General features: G+C 55.4%; 1 protein-coding gene across 2 annotated transcripts in view; it reads right to left on the reverse strand.

The window, feature by feature from the left end:
* Positions 1-5,682: 5,682 nt before the first annotated feature.
* Positions 5,683-21,046, reverse strand: part of ABTB2 (ankyrin repeat and BTB domain containing 2) — a 186,155-nt gene continuing 170,791 nt past the window's right edge. For both annotated transcript variants that reach the window (XM_003587004.6, XM_059875160.1), the window contains 10 exons: positions 20,868-20,964; positions 20,475-20,610; positions 16,955-17,184; positions 15,327-15,505; positions 14,659-14,764; positions 14,443-14,545; positions 13,829-13,919; positions 9,524-9,592; positions 8,782-8,895; positions 5,683-7,277 (listed from right to left, as the gene is read on the reverse strand). In XM_003587004.6, the coding sequence (XP_003587052.4) occupies positions 7,080-7,277; positions 8,782-8,895; positions 9,524-9,592; positions 13,829-13,919; positions 14,443-14,545; positions 14,659-14,764; positions 15,327-15,505; positions 16,955-17,184; positions 20,475-20,610; positions 20,868-20,964 (1,323 nt within the window). In that variant the 3' untranslated portion in view covers positions 5,683-7,079. The remainder of the gene's footprint in view (positions 7,278-8,781; positions 8,896-9,523; positions 9,593-13,828; positions 13,920-14,442; positions 14,546-14,658; positions 14,765-15,326; positions 15,506-16,954; positions 17,185-20,474; positions 20,611-20,867; positions 20,965-21,046) is intronic.

A 21,046-nucleotide genomic window follows, 5' to 3' on the forward strand; every position in this document is an offset into this window, starting at 1 on the left:
GACCAGCGGCCTGTGTGCTCGTCGACTGCACCTAGATGGGAGTTGCCTTTGCCCGTTTCTTCTGGTGGATCTTGGCTGCAGGTGCACTTGGGAGGGTGCCGGCATCGAGGCTCAGGGTGGCTGGGGCTTACCAAGCTGGGAGCCTGGGGGGAGTTGACTGCGCTGACCCGTGCTTCCTGTGGTCATTCCACAGGGCTTGGAGCAGCACCTGGAGGCCGGCCAGAGGGGCCTCGCTCCATCTCCAGCTCCTGTCACGTCGTTTGGTTCCCTCGTTTCTCGTGGACAGGAGTGCGGTGGCTTCATGTGTACTTGGAATGTTTGGGATCTATTTTCCAGTCCTAAATCCGATACCATTGTTACTGAAACCTGGACCCTGCCATCCTTGACCAGGGATCGAACCCGGGCCCTCTGCAGTGGAAGCTTGGAGTCCTAACCACTGGAGCACCACGGAACTCCCCCCTCTGCTGATTCTGTACAGTCGTTCCCTATTCATGTCACCAAGTGCAGGGAGAGTTCAGAGTAGAAGTTGGCTCCGACGTGCTCTGGTTCTGATCTACCTTTCTCCTCGCCTCTGCGTGTGAGTTGCTGGTGATCTTTCCGAGCTCCCTGAGTCAAATTTCAGCTTCTGTATTTTTTATTTTTATCTAAAAAATTCCTGCGGTGGCCTTGGTTACCGCAGTCTTGCTTGGTTTTTCGTAGACTTTAAAAGGACTGTCTTCTGTGAATCCAAGTAGATCCTTTCCTCAGCCCTGGTAGGTTATCTGGTTCCTAGAAGTCTAGCCTGTGGACAGGGAAGGAAGAGGAGCTTCTGGAGCAAGGAGGATTAAATGTGCAGCTCCCAGGACAGATGGCCACAAGGAGGAGAGCAGATTCTGACCACCTGTGCCTGGGACCACCATGCCCTCTCCCTACAGGAAAGTTCAATGAGATGAAAAAAGTTTTTTGATCCATTTTTCTCAGGTGAGTGCCTGAGCCTGCCTTTTAGAGAGGATTTTTTAAAAACTTAATTTCTTTGGCTGTGCTGGGTCCTTGCTGTGAGAGCTTTCTTCTAGCTGTGGTACAAGGGCTGCTCATTGCAGTGGCTTCTCTTGTGGCAGAGCTCAGGCTCTAGGCATGTGAGCTTTTAGTCTCCTGGGCTCTAGAAGAGCAGATTCAGTAGTTCTGACGCACGGGCTTAGTTGTTTCGCAGCATGTGGGATCTTCCTGGATCAGAGATTGAACCCTCGTCTTCTATGTTGGTGGGTAGATTCTTTACCACGGAGCCACAAGGGAAGCCCATCAAAGAGGGTTTTCTTAAAGAGAGTGGCTAGAATGCAGTCACAGCCCCAAATGATCTGAGCTGGCTGGTGTGTTAAAACCTCTCCAGCCACATCATACCCAGGTTGGCCTAGTCCTTGCTCAGCACCTCTAGCGTCAAAGCCTGTCCTCTGCTCTGTTCCGTGGACTCAATACTGGCTCTGCCTGGCCCTTGCTGTGACCTGGAGCACACTTCTTCCACCCAGGTCCACGTGTGTGTAAACTGCAGGTGGTAATGACAGCACCTCCCTGGAAGGGCTGCTGTGAGGAGCAGACAGTGCCTGGTGTGGAGCAGGCGTTCACCAAGGCTCTCTGTTCTGTGGCACGTGTAACCCGGGGGAGCTGCTCTGTTACCCACAAGTACTACGATGGACTGAGTGACGCCGGGCTTTGTTCTAAAACCACAGCCTGTGCTCTGGCCTTTCTCTGTGCGCATGAAAAGGAAGTGAGCATTCCGCCTACTGTGTACAGTCTTGGTGCTTATGTGCAAATTGTGTGTTCCTGAACAGGCCTCTGCCCTTGGTGGTTGTGATCTTGGTTCTCCTCCAAACCTGAGAAAGCACGCCTCCCCCAGACCTCACCATCTGGCCTCCAGACAGAGTGACATCTGTAAAGCTCGCTGTCTCAGGAAATCTCACTTGCAAAATGAATTCACATAGGCAGCCGATGAATGCTGTCACCAGGCTGAGGAAGGGGCCGAAAAAGCCTGAACAAAGAAGATTCCTCAATGGTCTCATCCCCCCGCCACTCCGCTGAGCCGCAAGGGGGCCGGTGCTGGCCGCTTCAGTGCTTCCACTGCTCATCTGTCCCCCACAGTCCCAGAGGACCCTCGAGTGACCAGGAGTGACACAAAGGGGGCTGTGAGGCTGGGGGAGGGGAGGAGAGGAGTGACCGCCACCTCGGATAAATGTAGGCTCATTATCCGAGGCCATCACAAGCCGCCAGTCCCCTGGCCCGGAGAGGGTGGGACTGGCCTCCCCGGGGCCTGAATAGGCGATTCCAGACGCTGCCCTCCATTCTCTAAACAACTGGTGAAAGCCGAAAGGTGGTGTAGATTCTGCAGAAGGCAGGGGGTGGCGGGAGAGGGAGACGCTGAGGTTTTTCTTGGGCTTTTAGTGGTTCAGCGGAGGAGAAAGCTGTGATAATCCCGACATCTGGCTGCTGTGGGCCAACCGACAGGACCAGAAGGGAAAGGAAAGTATCAGGAGCTGGGGGCAGACTCGGCTTTAGCCTTGGTGGCCTGTCGGGATGAGTTTCCTGAATCAGCCCAGCTTCTCAACTGCCTGCAGGGCAACTGGAGTAGAAGGAAACCACCCCCTCATTTCCCTTAGCAGGGTCCCCTGCTAAGGAGAAGTTCACCGTCCTCTCCCCAGCCTGCCTTTGGCTGCTAACAGCCTGAAGTGGGCAGCAGAGGAGAGAAGCCCCCACGCTCCTGAGCGGTGGCTGGAGGAGGAAGCCTGGTCACTGGGGCAAGGTAAGGTGACAAGACAGCCCGTTTCCACGCTAGTTTCTCCTGGCTCCTTGGAGAATGTCTGGGTTTTTTTCTAATTATCATTTAAGTGCTTGCTTTGAACACGTTTCTGCTACACGCAGGCTTGAAGAGGCCTTGCTCCTCTTATGTTACCTTGCCTTCAATCTTCTGCCCCCTAAAAAGAGGAAATACAGCTGTGCTCCTATATGGAGCTCATGGACTAGACCAGCTGCTTCTTAGGCTGCATACTTGACTGAGGCATCTCCTGCAGGGGTGGGGGAACTCGTAGGGAGGGTGGGCACAGACGTTTTAAGGGGAGCCCCTGGAGATGGTGAGTGCTGGGAGGGACAACCCACCCTCAAACCACCTTCGCAGCAGCCTCTGCCCAGGAGGATGGTGCCAAGGGGTGTGCCTCCCACCTCAGGCCACCAGAGGGCGCCATGGGTCCACGGCGAGCCCTCTCCCCACTGAGGCCAGGGCCCCAGGCTGGGCCTCAAGCTACCACCCCTGGGCCCCCATTCAGCAAAGCCCACAGTGGGTCTTTCCCAGGACTGACTGACCCTGTGGGGTCTTCACGTTGTCCCCCAAATCCAGAGTCCTGGCCTGTCGGTCACTGAACCACAGCCACTCCCGTCAGTGTTCCCAGTGCCCTTAGGAATTTCTCCTCCTGCTTCAGACGGGAACCATTTTAAAAACCTTTATTTCTACCTGGACTTTGCACCTAAGACAAACTACCACCTACTCCAGAAAGCCTTTGGGCCTGAGTCACTGGCTTCCGGTCTTCTGTCCTGTTATTAACAGGTGACACAGCCAGCAAGCGCTCAGCAGGGCCTGAAGGCGGCAGCCACCAGAGGGCAGGGGTCCCTCATCAGGCCCCCTCCTCCCTGTGCTGGGCCACACAGAATTGGACCGTGGAAGGATTTGCAAACAACTGCTGACAGCCTAGCAGTAGTTCTGCGCATCAGGGCGGTGGGGGCCAGGGCACCGCAGGAAAGTCCCTGACGGCTGTCTTTTAAAAAATTTTTGTAGCTGATGTACAATGTTATGTTAATTTCTGCTATGCAGCAAAGTGATTAAGTTTTAAATATATTTTTCATTATGATCTATCATAGGATACTGAACGTAGTTCCCTGTGGTATACGGTAGGATCTAATTTTTTATCCATTCTATATATAATAGTCCGCATCTGGGAATCCCAAACTCCCAATCCATTCCCCGCCTGCACCGCTTGGCAGCCACAGTTCTGTTCTGTTTCATACATACGTTCATTTGTGTCATATTTTCGATTCCACCTGTAAGTGATGTCATACGGGATTTGTCTCTCTGACTGACTGAGTATGATCATCTCTAGGCCCATCCGTGTTGCTGCAATGGCTTTATTTCATCCTTTTTCATGGCTGAGTAGCGTCTCACTGCATACATGCACCGCATCTCCTCCACCCGTCCCTCTGTTGATGGGCGTGTAGGCCGTCTCCGTGTCTTGGCTGTTGTAAACAATGCTGCTGTGAACGTGGGCCTGAAAGTACCTTTTCAAATTAAAGTTTTGTCTGGATGTATGCCCAGGAGTGGGATTGCTGGGTCATATGGCAACTCTCTCTAATTTTTTGAGGAACTCCATACTGTTTTCCATCGTGATTGCACCAACTTACATTGCTACCGACAGTGTAGGAGACTTCCCTTTTCTTCATATCCTGTCCAGCATTTATTTGTAGACTTTTTGATGGTCATTCTAACTGGGGTGAGGTGGTACCTCATTATAGTTTTGATTTGCATTTCGCTAATTAGTGATGATGAGCATCTTTTCTTGTGCCTATGTCTTCTTTAGAGAAATGTCTCTTTAGGTCTTACTCATTTTTTGAGTGGGTTTTTTTGCTTTTGTTTTGATGTTGAGCTGTGACAGCTCTTTCTGTATTTTGGAAATTAAGCCCTTGTCAGTTTCATTTGCAAATAATTTTTCTCCCAGTCTGTAGGTTGTCTTTTTGTTAATGGTTTCCTTTGCTTTACAAAAGCCTATAAGTTTGATTAGGTCCTGTTTGTTTTTGCTTTTATTTCTATTGCCTTGGGAAACTGACCTAAGAAAACATTGGTATGATTTATGTCAGAGAATAGTTTGCTTATGTTTTTGTCTAGGAGTTTTATGGTGTTATGTCTTATATTTAAGTCTTTAAGGCACTTTGATTTTTTGTGTATGTTGGAAGGGAGTGATCTAACTTTATTGATTTACATGTGGTTGTCCAGCTTTCCCACCACCACTTGGTGAAGAGACTATCATTTTTCCACTTTTCTTTTTTCCATTATTCCTGCCTCCTTTGACGAAGATTAACTGACCATAGGTAAGTGGGTTTGTTTGCGTTCTCTCTTCTGTTCCACTGATTAATATGTCTGTTTATATGATAAGTGCCAGTGCTGTGCTGTTTTGATTACTGTGGCTTTGTAGTATTGTCTGAAGTCTGGGAAAGTTTTGCCTCCTGCTTTCTTTTTTTGCAGGATTGCTTTGGCAATTCTGGGTCTTTTGTGGTTCCAGTATAAATTGTAGGATTATTTGTTCTAGTTCTGTGAACTAGATGTCCGGATGTCCCCAAAATCTGACAGCTTTTTCCTGGCATTGGGCTCCCGTCCTTCCAGTCCAGCTCAGCGCCATGTAAGTACTTAACGAATGGGAACACACCTACCCCATTTGACAGAACAGGAAGACTCGGGCCCAGTGAGGGTTGGATCCAGGCTCAGGTCCTGGGAGGGGCAGGGCAGGGGTTAGCGGCTGGCCAAGCACAGCTTCCGGGAGAGGCTTTGTTCCCTCTGAGACACAGGTGTCTCAGGTAACAGGGAATCAGCTCTGGGTTCTCTTCCTGGTCCTTAGGGCTCCTCCCTAGCTCTGAACTTTGGGTAACCCTCTATAAGGAGTCATGAGGCCAAGGTCATTGTTAACAAGTGTTTATTGTTAATAAAACCATAGTACATTTACAATAAGTGACAACATTAATGTATAGTTACAGTATCATACAATATTACAGCAATAAAATAACACCTATTCCTTTGTACATCCAGCTCAAGCAGCTAGTTGAAAATATTTTCCAGGGTTGTAAACCCCCAGGGTTTTTCAAGGTGACTGAAAGGACACCTCCTAAAGTGCCTGGGGCTTCTGGTGAATAAATAGTTTCTAAGGTACGGCCAGACAGCCAAAGGGGACATCCGGCACAAGCTGTTCCGGAAGACGCCTCGGATGTCTGGTACATAAATACGATGAGGGTCCAGGCCCAGCGATGCGTCCCCACCCCGGAGAGCCTGGAGCCTACAGGATGGCAGGGGCAGGTAGCAGGGAAGAAGGAGGACCTCTTCTCCCAGTCCTTCCCGTCTACCAAAGCCCCGACCTTTAAGTTCCCCAAGACCCGCAGTTCCCAATGGGAAGTCTGGGCCCTGCTCCCTAGTCCAAGTTAAAGGACTCTTTCACTGGAGAGACTGGACTGGCGGGATGTTTAGGGCTCTGCCTAATTCTAGGCTTGGGATTTCAGAATCATCCCCTTTACACTGGCCCCTGAAAACAGCAGCAGCAACACAAGCGGAGGCCACCAGGCTCCTCCACGCTGCCCATGCCACCCTTGGCTCAGACCAAAAGCTTTGAAGGCGCTGGCGGGGGGAGCTAACCGCCTTCTCTACTACTCACTGAGCAGGCCGGCGGTCCCTCTGCCCAAAGGAGCCTGGACACCAAGGAAATAGACTGAAAATGACCCTCTTCGCAGGATCCCCAGGCCCCCTGGAAGCCACATCAGGTCTTTCAAAGGCACAGCCTTAAGTTCAGTGTCTGACGTGACACTGAGAGAAAAACAAACACCAGCTTTTGACTGAAACGGCCTGGGGCCTAGATAGAACATACGCTCTCTACATTCCTAAGAATGCCCACACCCCCCAGAAGCCCCACTTAGGACAGTCTGAGCTGCCCAAGGCCCTGGGAGTGGGCTGGTTAGAGCCTGGAGGGCATGACGAGAAGCTGTGCAGAGCAGAGCGGGATCAGCGCGGGCCTCCGGGAGGGGCACACGAGGGAGTGCACGGCAGCCCTCCGGTGCAAGCAGGCGGCAGGTGTGGGGAAGGGCCACTTGTGGCCACACCTGCCCTTGGCTCATCCCTGGTCGAGCAAATGGTTAGGCTCTGGGCCTGCCCGAGTCTGGCTCCAAGAGTGCCGGTAACCAGTCTCAGCCCAGCAGGGCCCCAGCATGTCCACCGGTGCTGGCTCTGTGCTGACCCAGACACCCCCAGGAAGCTCCCAGCCTTTCTTCCCGCCGGGAGGCCTAGTGGCAGAGCCAGCCGCCCCCACACGTCACACCCGAGAGGTGACGTAGAGCGAGTGCACGCGCTCGGCCAGGGTGCTCTGCAGGTCCTGCAGCGGGTCCAGGCCCTGCACTTTGCTGCTGCGGCCGTAGATGAGCTGCCGGAAGGAGTCCTGCTCCAGCAGGGCCTTCATGTGCTTGAGGAAGAAGCCCTCGCAGAACAGGGCCAGTTCGGGGGCGTTGTGGATCTGTGGGGGCAGGGAGAGGGGTGAGACCCACAGCTTCAGCACAGCCCTGCCCAAAACTGCCCCCAAGCAGTCCTCATGGGCAAAGGTCCACCTTCAAGCCCCAGACCCAGGGAGGCAGCCAGGCCCTATCTCTGCACCTTGCTGCTGCTGCTAAGTCACTTCAGTCGTGTCCGACTCTGTGTGACCCCATAGACGGCAGCCCACCAGGCTCCCCTGTCCCTGGGATTCTCCAGGCAAGAACACTGGAGTGGGTTGCCATTTCCTTCTCCAATGTATGAAAGTGAAAAGTTAAGTCGCTCAATCAGGTCTGACTCTTAGCGACCCCATGGACTGCAGCCTACCAGGCTCCTCCGTCCATGGGATTTTCTAGGCAAGAGTACTGGAGTGGGGTGCCATTGCTTTCTCCATCTCTGCATCTCCACAGGTTAGACTGATCTGGGTTCAAATCCCAGCTGTGCCACCAGGAACATCCTGGCATCTTGTTCTCGGCCTGGGTCCTGCTGGTGATGGCTTGTTGAGGGGCGGTCGTCATCCCCATGGGATTGGAAGCTCCCTCCCTAAGGGCAGGGGCTGTCCACGGTGGGATGTGCAGCATAAGGCCCAGCACAGGAGTGTTCATGTGGTAAAGGCTCACTGAACGCTGAGTGCCCTCTCTGGGCCAGGCACCGGGTGCAGGCCCTGAGGCCCAGGTCCGTGAGGCTCTCTCAGAGCTGATGTTCCAGATCAGGGGGACAAGAGAAGCCAAGGAACCAACCAGGCCAGGTGACCATGGACAGCAGTCAGTGCTCTGAGGCAGTGAGGGGCGAAGGGGCAGAGAGGTGTGTGACTTGGGGGCAGCTGGGGGAGGAGACTTGCTGGGGGACTGCAGCATTCCTGGGGTGGAAACGAGAAAGAGATGGGGGCCATGTGGCCGGGTAAAGGGAGAGGGAAGCATCAGAAGGGGAGATGGGAGAGGGTCCTGGGGGCCTCGTAAGGGGTGACAGATAAGGGCTGGGTCTTTACTTTGCAGTGGGAAACCTTTGAAGAGTTTCAGTAGGGGAGTGGTAGGGTCTTCACACTTTTCAAAGAGCCTTGTGGACTGCAGGGCGAAAGCCAGGAAGTGTTGGAGGCCAGGCCAATGCGATCGTCCAAGAGCAGGGAGAGTGGAGGTAGCGGGACGGGGAGGGGTGGCTGATGCATTGCGGGTGTGGGAGGTGACCGTGGCATCTGCTGCAAGGAGGAAGACTAAGGAGGACCAAGCTGGGGAGAAACTCGAGTACTGTTGAAAACTGATCTGACTTGGAGGGGCTCTGCTCTTTGCTGCCCTAGGTCTCACTGCCCAGTGTGGCACAGCTGGCATGGGACCTGGGGTCCACCCGGCTCAGAGCTCAGCTCCCCAGCTGCGGGGCCGCCCTACTGGGCGGCCATGACCTCAGGCCACAGAGAGGGTGACACTGTCCTTCAAAGCTTCCAGGGCACAGCAGGGTGAGTGATGGGGGGCGGGGGCGGCAGTGGCGGCCCTCACCTTGGCATACTTGTAGGTGTTCACCGCGCTGTCCACGCTCAGGGTCTGGGAGCCCAGGATCTCACAATGCCGCTGCAGGGCGTCCAGCTGGAACAGGCTGGCAGCTGACAATAGCTGGTGGGAGGAAGACAGGCCGTAGGGGAGCGGGGCCAGGCCCGTGGCCCCAGCATCACGGAACAGAGAGCCCCTGACCCCCAGGACCCTCCCTGCCCACCTGCCAGTTAAGTCCGATGGCCTTGATTTATTTCTACCCCAGGCCATCTAGGTATTTGCTAGGACACCTTGGGAGGTATCCTATAGGTGACACACACTGGTTGGAATTTCTCATGTCTCGAGGCCTTCAACTACGAGCTGCCTGCTCATCTGCACGACCTTGTAGCCAGGCGCGTGGCCAGCAGCAGGTCCGTTCTCTAAGCAGTAACCTGGTAAGGTAGGGGGGATACCTGCTGCCTTCTGATCCTCCCGGGCTTTCCATCCTCAGGGGTGGCCCTTCTAACCCTGAGGTGTCACCTGGGAGGTTGGGTTCCACAGGCGCACCATTTCCCATGCGCTCAGAAGAGCGAGGACCTGCAGGGAAGCAGGGGGTCCTTGCAGAGGACCCCTTCCTTCCCTCCTCATGTCTCCAATGCTGTGTTTCTGAGAGTAGGGTGGGTGAGACCTGGCAGATGTCTCTGCTGGGCACAGGCATGGTAGATGGGCTCAGGGGCTCCCCGCTCCTCTCCCTGACAGGCCAGGTCCTCACCTCGAGGATGTCACTGGTAGGGATGTCCATGGATTCCGTTCCCCCGTAGTACAGATACTGCATCATCATCTGCAGGAAAAAGGCCCCATGTGAGTGCCAGGTGGACCCACAGCACCAATGTCCCCACCCAGCGCCCCTGGAGTGCCGCTCCCAGCCCCTCAGTGCCCCCTGACGCTGAGCGCTGCTCCAGCCGCTGCCTGGCCCTCAGTGCCCCATGACCTCTCTGTGCCAGTGTCTGCACACCGCCCGACTCTTGTCAGGTATTTTTGTGCTTCCCCTGGAATGCGTATGGCAAGCTGCTTTCAACAGAATGGCTTTGCTTCAATCCTCACAACAGCCCTGTGAGCCCAGGAGGGCGGATACTCTTCACAGCTGGGGAAACTGAGGCCAGGCAGGGAGGCTGATGAGGCTGACCCGCCTCCTCAGAACCCTTCCAGCACACCAGACACCTCATGACTCATTTTCTCTTCTTACCGAAATTCTAAACGTGGGGCTCTGAGGGGGAGACTGTCTACCCGCAGAATCCTGAGTCCTGACCTCCCCATCAGTGCTAGCCAGATCCCGACCTCCTCCTGGAAGCCAGTGCAGCGCTGAGGCCCGGGACCTGGCCCAGAGGTCACCTTGCCGACCCCGGCGGCCCTGCGGCACGACATGAGGTGGCCTGGGGAAGGGGCTATGTTTAGTTCTGCTGAGGTCTGACTTACAAGCTCTGCCATCATGCTGGAGACTGGGGAGTTTCCAGCTGGAAAAAGAAAAATGATTCTCCCTGGTTGGCTGAAGAAACGGCCCCAGCAAGGAGCTGGCAAGGGTATAAGTAAACACAGCTCCAGCCGGCACAGTCGGGCTCTGTTAGGACTGGCCCCGAGGCTGGAAGGGGCACCAGAGGGTCTAGAGGAAAGGAGCCCACGCTGGGGCAGGGCGGGGAGGGAAGAGGCCTGTCCAGGAGGCATCAGCCCGCCCCCTCCCCTCAGAGGAGCGCGGGCTCCCAGAGGTCTTGCACAGCCCCTGCTGGAGCTCAGGTGGAGATCTTACAGTTACACGGATGTACCTGTGTCCCCGTACTCCAGGCAGTGTGTGCCTCGGGCGGGCCCACGTCTGGCTTCCTCCGCCATCCCCCACCCTGGGAGTTGAGTGCCCAGGACTGGGAGGGGGGCGGCTCCCATCTCCAGGGATTCTTTCCTAGGTGTTAGCCTCAGGGCAGCCCCGAGGTGAGAAGGGGCCCAGCCTGTGGCTTCTCTTCCTGGCCTAGAAGAGGCTTCCTGCTGCTTTTGGAGCTGGTCTGGGCCAGGCCCAGCTCTCGTGGCCTGTGGATCTCCCTGAGGCACCTGAATGCAGATGAGCCCACAGAAGTGGGACCAGAATCGCCCTCTTGGAGCCTCGCTGGGGGAACCGGGCTGCTAGCAGGCAGCTGCGGACATTAATTTCCCACAGCCCCGCAGCTCCCAGGCAGGATGTGGGTCATTCAAAGCAGGCAGCCTGCAGGGCTGGAGCGGGCAAAGGGCTGCTCCCAGGGGGGCCCCAGGCAGGACCAGCTGCAGGGATGGCCTCGCTTCCTTCTGCCCAGAGTGGGTCACCAGGAGCATGACCACAGGAAGGCCCCCAGTACTGCAGGGCCAGGACCGGGGCCAAGAGCCACATCAGAACGGCAGGGCTATCCCCCAAAGGCCTAGGTTTAGTCGGCAGTGACCCTGGCAAGCGTCTACACCTGTGATGTCTAATCACAGCCACTGGCTACCTGTGACTTTTGAGCATTTGAAACATGGCTGCTCTGAATTAATATGTGCTGTGTCAAAACTGCATTGCAAACACTTAGTGTGAAAAGAATAAAACATTTTGGCTACATTAAGTTAAATAAGAATAAAATTAATTTCACCTGTTTCTTTTTTCTTCATCTATTAAGCAATTTTACATAACCTCTGTGCCCAGTATTATCTTTCTATTAGAAACAGTATTGCTTAGATCTCCTTGGGCCTCTGTTTCCTGTTTTAGAAAACAAAGATCTCAGGTTCTCTTTGTGTTGTGAGAGCCAAGGAGATGTCTGGGGGCTGCTCTGAAACTTAGGCTTTTTTAGGAGGCCTCGGACCTGGATCGATGGCTTCAGCCGCACGCCGCCGCCCCCCTCTCCTGCCCGCCCCCCCGCCCCACAGCCCGCCCCGAACCCTGCAGGATGGCAGAGCTTTGTTCCCAGAGAACCCACAGGGCCAGGCCAGTGGCTAACACGCCCCAGGCCCACGTGTGCCCTGAGGTTAGACCTGTTGTCTCTGTTTACCCCGTGACAACCCTGAGAAGTCGTCAAGGGCTGCCCAGCCTCTCCGGCCTCGGGCGTCAGCCCCTGCTGAGCACGTGCAGCCTCGATGGCCTCTCCGGCCTCGGGCGTCAGCCCCTGCTGAGCACGTGCAGCCTCGATGGCGGGGGGGGGGGGGGGGGGGGGGTCACCCTTGTCACACGTGCACCCTCACCCCACCTCCCGCCCAGTCCCCTCTGCCCTTCTCAGATCTGCCTCCTGGGTCGGGTCGTGACCCCACCTCACGCTCCAACTCACCTGGACTTTGGGCTTCTTAGCCAAGCAACTTTCTAGAGTTGCTCCCCTCCCCAGGGAGTTTGGCTCAAGGGATGGGAAGAGGGGAGGGGAGACACCCTACGCCCGACCCTGGGCCTCCTCCAAGGCCTGTCATCAGTTGCCGCCAAGTCCCCATTCTCCCCTCATCCACAGCCCTCTACCCTGCTGCCTCTACCAGTCGCCATCATCACTCAGCTGGATTTCTCACCTGCTCCCCTGGCTGCAGTCCTGCCCATCGTCCCCTCACCCTCCAGAGTGCACGAGGTCACGCAAACTGGACCATTCCACACGTCCTAAGATTGAACCCTGGCTCTATCACCTCCCAGCTGCGTAACCTTGGACAACTTATTGAACGTCTCTGTGCCTGCGACACCTCATGGACCAAGGGGGATAATAACATGTGTGCACCTCCCTGGGCTGTGCTGTGACTGATAAATGCACTCAGAACCATGCCTGGCTAAGTGTCAGCGATGGTGGCGACCTCATAGCAGCTTCTAACTATCCTTGGGTTAAAGCGCAAGCCCTTCATGCGATGGCTCCTTGGGGGCAGCCTCAGCCTCATTTCTGGATGTTCTTCTGAATGGCTGCCACGACTTGGCCAGAGAGCATTTCCTGAACAGGGTGTGGTCTCTGGTGGTCGTGGTCTCTGCATGCATTGCTGTCTACCTGGAGCTCCCGATACCTGGCTGACTACCCTGGTCCCCAGGAAATTTCCTCCTCCGCAGCTTCAGCGCCCCTTCCTGCACTGCTGGCGCCTCCCCCACCACTCCCAGTCACATTCGTTCATAATCCTGTCTCCTGGAGGCCAGGGTCCCTGTCCTGTTTACCACTGCCTCCATGGTACCCATAAGTGACTAAATGCTACACAGATGACTGCTGGGAACAAGAGAGAGGGACTAAACCCTTTTAGATGGTGGCCCTCATGCTTCTGTGAGGCTGTGATCTCCCCATTAGGTACAAGCCTGTCCCGGGCAAGGCCAGGTCCTGGGCTCACATACCAGCTGCCTCTTAGCCTCCGTCTCAGCCCCTAAGGGTCACCCCTACAGCCTGAAGACCACTTTCTAGAAAGGAGCTCCCCACTGGGGATCAGCTTAGACCCCAGCCAGTCCCTTCCAGACCTCGCCTGCCACTCCTGGCAGCCAGCCTGTGGAGCGTCCATCACGCAACCTCTGATGTTCAAGTCCTGACCTTGATGATCTCTCACGACCAGGATGGGCTCCCCGTGGCTCTTTCTGCTTAGCCAGCGCAGCTAGGGTCTGATGCCGGGAAGGAGTGATGGGCCCACACCGGTGCACGTGCACGCCACTCTCCACCCACCTGGGGTTTTGTTAAACTGTGGGGAGTCCTGGCATGGGGCCTGAGGCTCTGCATTCCCAACAAGTGCTCAGGCAAGTCTGTGCACTGGGAGCTCACTTAGGACAAGGGCTCACAAGTTGCATGTGTGGTGTGCACCTGTCTTTACATGCCCATCAGGCTGCCCAGACCCCTCACCCAGTGGTTAGAGCTCAGGGCCCATGAAACAGACTCTGAAGCTGCAAACTCACAAGGGAAAGGCTACCCTGGCTGGAAAAAGCCTAGATGCTCCAACCTGACCACTGAGTCAGCAAAACACAGAAGGCATTAGGGATGGAGGGGAAGACTATGACTGACTCACAGCTGACCCCACCCAGATGGACCAGCCAGGGTCGGGGGCCTGGGGGGGAGGGGCACCCCTAGAAAAGCCCTCAGCCCTGAGGTACACACACCTGGAAAATGTGGTACTTCATGTCGCCGATCTCGATGGTTTTGCTGCCATCGCCATCTTGCTCTGATTTATTGGTCATCAGCGTCTTGAACCTGGAGCCAAGGAGATGAGACAAGGAGGGGCTTGAACGTGACTTTTATTCCATCACCGTGTGGCAAAGGCCCCATCCATCGCCTGACCGGTCACCAGGGGACAGGAGCATTTTAAAAATCACTGCTGTGCTCGCAAAAGAATTCTGGGCAAGTGACGTTTTACATCGTCCTAGGCTGACAGACGGCTGGGCTGAGCCCTGACCTGTCCCAGCTGCCCTCTAGCTTAGTGACCGTAACACCTGTGGCTGGAAAACCAACCTTCATGTTAGAACACTCATGATTTCTAATCATCAAAAGCAATGGCTTGACCAGAACGACTCAGCTCCTCTTGGAGAACTCTGGGTCCCCTCTTGACTGTCCCTCTATCCCCTGTGGGTGTGGGGGGGTCCCCTGCTCTATGACCACTCTCTCTAGGGTAGAGGCTCTTCTCCAGCCTGCCCGTCACCTCATATCTAAATGAAGCTGCACCCCCCACCACTCCGCTTCCCAGGGGAGCAGAGAATTCGTTATCTGGGCTGCCTACCTGTTAGAAGCCGTCACCAGCAGGACTTTATGTGCATAAAACAGCTTTCCTTCCACGAGGAAGGTCACATCTGACATCTCCTTGTTGTTCAAAAAGTGAGGATCTGTCACGGGGGGAAGGAGAAGGGGATGATGGAGGCGCCCGCCACCCAGGCACTTGGGAGGGGGAAGGAGGACAGAGATGAGAGGGAGGGGAGAGGAGGTGGGGAGGCCTCACCGAGCCTGGCCGGCAGCGTCTTGCGGAGCTCAGGGATGCGGGGGATGGGGCTGCTGCCATAGCAGTGCATGAAGATGGCCGCTAGCTGCTGTGTGACCGAGTCGTTCTGTGGGGGGAGAGGCAGGGAGGGCTGTCAGCTGGACCCCCATCTGGAGGCCGTGTGTTTACAGCTCCAGGTATGCCAGGCCAGCTTCAAAAGTCCAGGCCAGGATCAGCGAAGCACTGCCCTTCATTCCACCTGGATCTGGTCTGGCGAGGCAGGCCCGGTCCTTCCACACCGACTCCCCTGATTGCTTTCTTGGCCAGGCTCCCCCCAAGACAGACCCCCAGCCTCTGCAGTCAGGCAACGTGGGTCCGGGCGAGGGCTGGACTTCCACCTACAGGGTGCCTGTGTCCTTCTGTCCCTGTGAGGGGGCTGTCCCTAAGTCTGTCTGCCTGTGTGTCAGTTTCCGGGTCCGTCCTGTGGTCTGTCTGCGTCCTGTGGTCTGTCTGCCTGTGTGTCAGTCTCCAGGTCTATCCTGTGGTCTGTCTGCGTCCTGCGGTCTATCTGCCTGTGTGCCAGTCTCCAGGTCCGTCCTGTGGTCTGTCTGCATCCTGTGGTCTGTCTGCCTGTGTGTCAGTCTCCAGGTCTGTCCTGTGGGCTGTTGGGGCCTCCGGGGCTGTCTCACCTTGCTGGTCTTGAGGATGTCAAACATGAGTGGCAAGCCCTCGGTCACCAGCTCCTCGTTGTACTCCTCCTCCTTGATGGAGCTGAAATCCCGCAGGAGGCTCTGCACCACCGAGTACCGAGACTGGGAGAAGGACGTCCTCAGAGACTCGATCCAGACATGCAGCTTCCAGGGGACGCCTGGGCCGGGAAGGGGTAGGGCAGTCACCCCCCGGGCAGAGCGCTCCCCAAAGGGACCACTGAGCCCACCTCATGACAGCCCCCTTTCTGGCAGGCCAATGCACCTGATGCATGGCAGGCACTCCCTCTCTGCAGCTCAGCGCAGCCAGTAAGGAAAGCATTCGTTCACCCTGACAGGCCTCCCTGAGACATAAAATGGTCTCAAAGTTCCCATCAGATGAAGTGGAGGAATGGCTTCAGGCCAAGTGCAGGGAGCCTGAGCTCTGAATATCCACAGCTCAGCCTGGGAGCCTTCAAGTGCAGGCCCAGCACCCACACTGGCCCCACTGGCTTGTCAGGCCCTGGAATTACCTACTGGGGAGGAACCATTATAATTAGGAGGGGTGGCCCCAGAGACTCGAACACCCGGAGGATATGCAGGGCGCTTGGGGACAAGAGGACCCCATGCCTGTCTAGAAGCCTGAAATGAACCCTGTTCTGTCACTGAGGGCTTTTCCCAGCGCCTGGCTCCCTGGTGTGTCTGTTCACATGCAGTGCCATGTAATTACTGTTTACCAGCTCCCTGGAGTGTGTCACTGGGGCCGCAGAGTAATCCAAACTGCTCTGTAAAGGTCATGACAAAAACTAGCGATGTTTCCAGTAATTAGAGATTGCTTCTTACTCCCCAGCCTCACTGTGGATTTAAAAAGGTCTGATGGCATTCCCTGGGGACATGGTGCCAAGGGTAGCATCCCTGGTTTACTGACTGTGTGCAGGAGTGATATTCCCATTTCATAGGGAAGAGCACTGAGGCTGGCCCGCCCCCAGAGGGCCATGTGGCTCCCGCTTCCTTGGCCCAGCGCTGGGTGTTCATGTGTCATGGCCCCCAGGGAGAGGAGCGATGCTGTCGTCATGCACTGAACGCCCATGGTTAGTGGGCGCCGGGCCCTGTGCTGTGTGTGACGACTTCACATCCGTAGGGGAGGAGCACTAGGGAACGTGGCAGGGCTGGGATCTCCCCCAGGTCTGTCTGACCAGCCGCCTGGGAGGAAAGAAGTCTGCAAGCTTGCAGGCCAAGGAAGGGGGGAGGCGGGCTGATGGACTGGAGAGCATCTCACTGACCAGAAATGTGGACTCCTGGTGCTCTAGACGCTCCCACATGCCCAGGCCTCGACCAGGGAAGCTGGGGGCCCTGAGGTCACAAGGCTGGGTGAGGCTTTTGATATGTCCCCACTGAGGACTATCTGAGGCTCAGGGCACCACCTATCTTGGTCTGAGAGGACGGAGGCCCTCCCTGCACTCCACTGCCTCCTGGCCTGTGGCCTGTGGGCCTGGCCCTCTCATGTGTGTGTGTGTGTGTGTGTGTGTGTGGTGTGCGCGTGCGTGCATGCACACTGAGGAGCAGCACAGCATGTGTGTGTGTGTCTCTGTGTGTGCCTGTGTCTGTACACGCACACCACGTGGCCTCACCCAGCGCCCTCAGCTCCATGGTGATGTCCACGTAGCCGTGCTCTGCGCTGTAGTACATGGCCTCCTGGAGGGCCTTGGTGCGTGTCCGGCTCAGTCGCATGGGCCCCTCGCTGCCGCTGCCCTGGCTGGACGCATCACTGTCTTCCACGCCCTCAGCCAGGATCTCCTCCAGGGACAGCACGTCCGCTTTGGCCTGCTGTGGCTGCGTCAGGAGCTTCCTCAGGACGTTCCTGCAGGGAAAGGGACAAAGAAGGGCGATGTCCAAGGCTCCCGCCATGGATGGTGCCTGCCGAGCTGCCTTTCAGCGTCCTGTGGCCCAGACGGGCCAACTACGGGGTGTCTGCGGGCAAAAAGGGCTCGTGGTCTTCCCTTCCCAGGCAGGCTGGGCCCCCAGGTGAGTCAGGGAAAGGTGCAGAAGACCTCTCCCTTCTGCCATCCGGGTACTGCTGAGAAGTCATGAGCTCTGGGGCCAAGCAGGCTCTGCCATCCTGTGCGATCTGACAGGTCGTTCTACCTCTCTGAGCCCTGATGGGTCTGTCAGTGTAGCATGGGGAGTCAGTATCGTCCTCTCCCAGTTAATGTGAGGCTCAAGTGACATCACATGCAGAGCCTGATACACAACAATCATCCTAATAGCAGCTGACTTGCATATTCCCACGCTGTTGTTCAGTGGCTCAGTTGTGTCCAAGTCTTTGCGACCCCATGGACTGCAGCACGCCAGGCTTCTCTGTCCTTCCTTCATCACCTCTAGGAGCTTGCTCAAACTCATGTCCATCGAGTTGGTGATGCCATCTAACCATCTTTTCCTCTGTTGTCCCCTTCTCCTCCTGACTTTTATCTTTCCCAGCATCTTTCCAATGAGTCGGCTCTTTGCATCAGGTGACCAAAGTATTGGGAACTTCAGTTTTGGCATCAGTCCTTTCAATGAATATTCAGGATTGATTTCCTTTAGGATTGACTGGTTTGATCTCCTTGCAGTCCAAGGGACTCTCAAAATCTTCTCCAAAAAAAAAAAGAATCTTCTCCAACACCATAGTTCAAAAGCATCAATTCTTTGGCACTCAGCTTTCTTCATAGTCCAACTCTCACATCCATACATGACTACTGGAAAAACCATAGCCTTGCTAGACAGATGGCAAAGTAATGCCTCTGCTTTTGAATATGCTGTCTAGGTTGGTCATAACTATCCTTCCAAGGAGTAAGCGTCTTTTAATTTCATGGCTGCAATCACCATGTGCAGTGATTTTGGAGCCCAAAAAGATAAAGTCAGCCACTGTTTCCACTGTTTCCCCATCTATTTGCCATGAAGTGGCAGGATGCCAGGATCTTAGTTTTCTCAATGTTGAGCTTTAAGCCAACTTTTCACTCTCCTCTTTCACTTTTATCAAGAGGCTCTTTAGTTCTTCATTTTCTGCCGTAAGGGTAGTGTCATCTGCATATCTGAGGTTATTGATATTTCTCCTGGCAATCTTGATGAAGCTTGTGCTTCCTCCAGCCCAGCATTTCTCATGATGTACTCTGCATATAAGTTAAATAAGCAGGGTGATAATATACAGTCTTGACATACTCCTTTCCCAGTTTTGGAACCAGTCTGTTTTTCCAATGTTCAGTTCTAACTGTTGCTTCTTGACCTGCATACAGATTTCTCAGGAGGCAGGTAAGGTGGTCTGATATTCCTATCTCTTTCAGAATTTTCCACAGTTTGTTGTGATCCACAGTCAAAGGCTTTGGCATAGTTAATAAAGCAGAAGTAGATGTTTTTGTGGAACTCTTTTTTTTTCGATGATCCAGCGGATGTTGGCAATTTGATCTATGGTCCCTCTGCCTTTTCTAAATCCACCTTGAACATCTGGAGGTTCATGGTTCACGTATTGCTGAAGCCTGGCATGGAGAATTTTGAGCATTACTTTACTAGCGTGCTGCTGCTGCTAAGTTGCTTCAGTTGTGTCCGACTCTGTGCGACCCCATAGACGGCAGCCCACCAGGCTCCCCCATTCCTGGGATTCTCCAGGCAAGAACACTGAAGTGGGTTGCCACTTCCTTCTCCAATGCATGAAAGTGAAAAGGGAAAGTGAAGTAGCTCAGTCATGTCCGACTCTTCGCAACTCCATGGACTGCAGCCTACCAGGCTCCTCCATCCATGGGATTTTCCAGGCAAGAGTACTGGAGTGGGGTGCCATTGCCTTCTCCGGGGATGCCATGAGATGAATGCATTGTGTGGTAGCTTGAACATTCTTTGGCATTGGAATGAAAACTGACCTTTTCCAGTCCTATGGCCACTGCAGAGTTTTCCAAATTTGCTGGCATATTGAGTGCAGCACTTTCACAATTTCCATGGAGCGAGCATGTTTTGATTTCATGGCTGCGGTCACCATCCACAGTGACTTTGGAGCCCAAGAAAATAAAGTCTTTCACTGTTTCCATTGTTTCCCCATCTACATGCCATAAAGTGATGGGACTGGATGCCATGATCTTAGTTTTTTGAATGCTGAGTTTCAAGTCAGCTTTTTCACTCTCCTCTTTCACCTTCATCAAGAAGCTCTTTAGTTCTTCTTCACTTTCTGCCATGAGAGTGGTATCATCTGCATATCTGAGGTTATTGATGTTTCTCCCAGCAATCCTGATGTTGCCATGTACCAGTGCATTTAACCCTCCCTGAGAGAGGAACCTCAGTATTCATGGGTGATGAATACATCTTGCTCATGTCACACCGAGCGGGATGCAGACTCAGAGGGGGTTCCAAGCCCCAGGCTCTTCTGTCGCATCCTGTGTCTCATGGGCAGGCCCCCAGGCCACTTGGGGGTAGAGCTGTCTCCCGGCAGACCTGCCTGCCCCTCCCCAACCCCTTCCCCACCTTGTGATGGAGGCTGGGCTGTGCAACACTGGGTACTCTGTTAACCCGCTGAGTTGACAGAGCAACAGTGGGATGACCCAGGTCCCTTAAGGGAGTCCCTCTTTGTCTTCTACTCACCTCTTCCCTGTTGCCCTTTGACCCCAGAGCAGCCTAACTCTGGTTAGGTGAGACCAGCTGTTCTGGTCTCACTTCTGCCCTGTCACACCCCCAGGCAGGCCTGGCCCCTAAAAAGCAGGGTCCACCATCCGCTCCTGGAACAGGATGTGATTTCTAGCAGAGCTGCCAGGAGCATCTTCATGGTGGAGTTGAAGTCTGGGTGGAAGCCCCTAGCGCTCCAGGCTGTGGCAGGCAATGGAGAAGCAGCCCAGGCACAGGAACATCCGGATGGGGTCCTGGGGCAGCCCTGGGTGGCTGCAGGTGGAGGGTCTTATGGGGGAATGGGAGGGCCTTCCCTGGGCACCCACCACCCCGTGTTTCCAGGCCTCCACCCTCTGGGCCCACATGCTGCCTGAAGACCTTATCTTCTTTCTGGCTGGTGTGTAGGCAGCTACCCTCTATCCACCCCTTCCCTCCATCTCTGGAAAGATCTCCAGGCCTAGCTCTTCTGCTCCTGAGAGCCTGCTTCATGCTCCACAGAACACGGGGCAGGAAGCCCCAGGTGGGTACCTGTGGCCATGGGCGGCCGAGTGGCTGAAGCAGTTCATATCCTCGTGGAGGGAGGAGGCCATGCCGTTGGCTTCGAGCATGCTGAGGAGGGGGTCGGCACCCCGGCTAAGCAGCAAGCTGACCAGCTCGTAGTTCCCTGAAAGAGACGGGCCAGGAATGCTTCCACCACCCACGTCGCTGCCCCTCTGCTGGGCCTGTCTGAGCACTGAGCACCATAGAAACACTGACGATGGAGTGAGGGGGAGCCCCTGGTGACCTGAAGCAGGGGTTTCAAGGCTTGCCATGGGGGTCTCTGTGTGAGGCTCAGCCAGGCAGGGTGACACTGTGAGGAGGGCCAGGTGGAACTGCAGGGCAGTCAGGGACCCTGGCTGGGCAGGGCAGCGGTACACCTACCGGCCGCAGAGGCCAGCTGCAGGGGCGTCTCCGCATAGCTGTCTTCGCCGCCGTTCACTGCAGAGCCCTCCACGTGGGCGCCAGCATCCAGGAGCAACTGCCAAGGCACAGGAAGGGCACTTGAGCATGGAGGGGAGTGTCGCCTGGGTCGGGTGCAGGGGAGGCTTTGGGGAGTGACC

The sequence above is a fragment of the Bos taurus genome, chromosome 15 (genome assembly GCF_002263795.3).
Source record: "Bos taurus isolate L1 Dominette 01449 registration number 42190680 breed Hereford chromosome 15, ARS-UCD2.0, whole genome shotgun sequence".
NCBI classification, from domain to species: Eukaryota; Metazoa; Chordata; class Mammalia; order Artiodactyla; family Bovidae; genus Bos; species Bos taurus.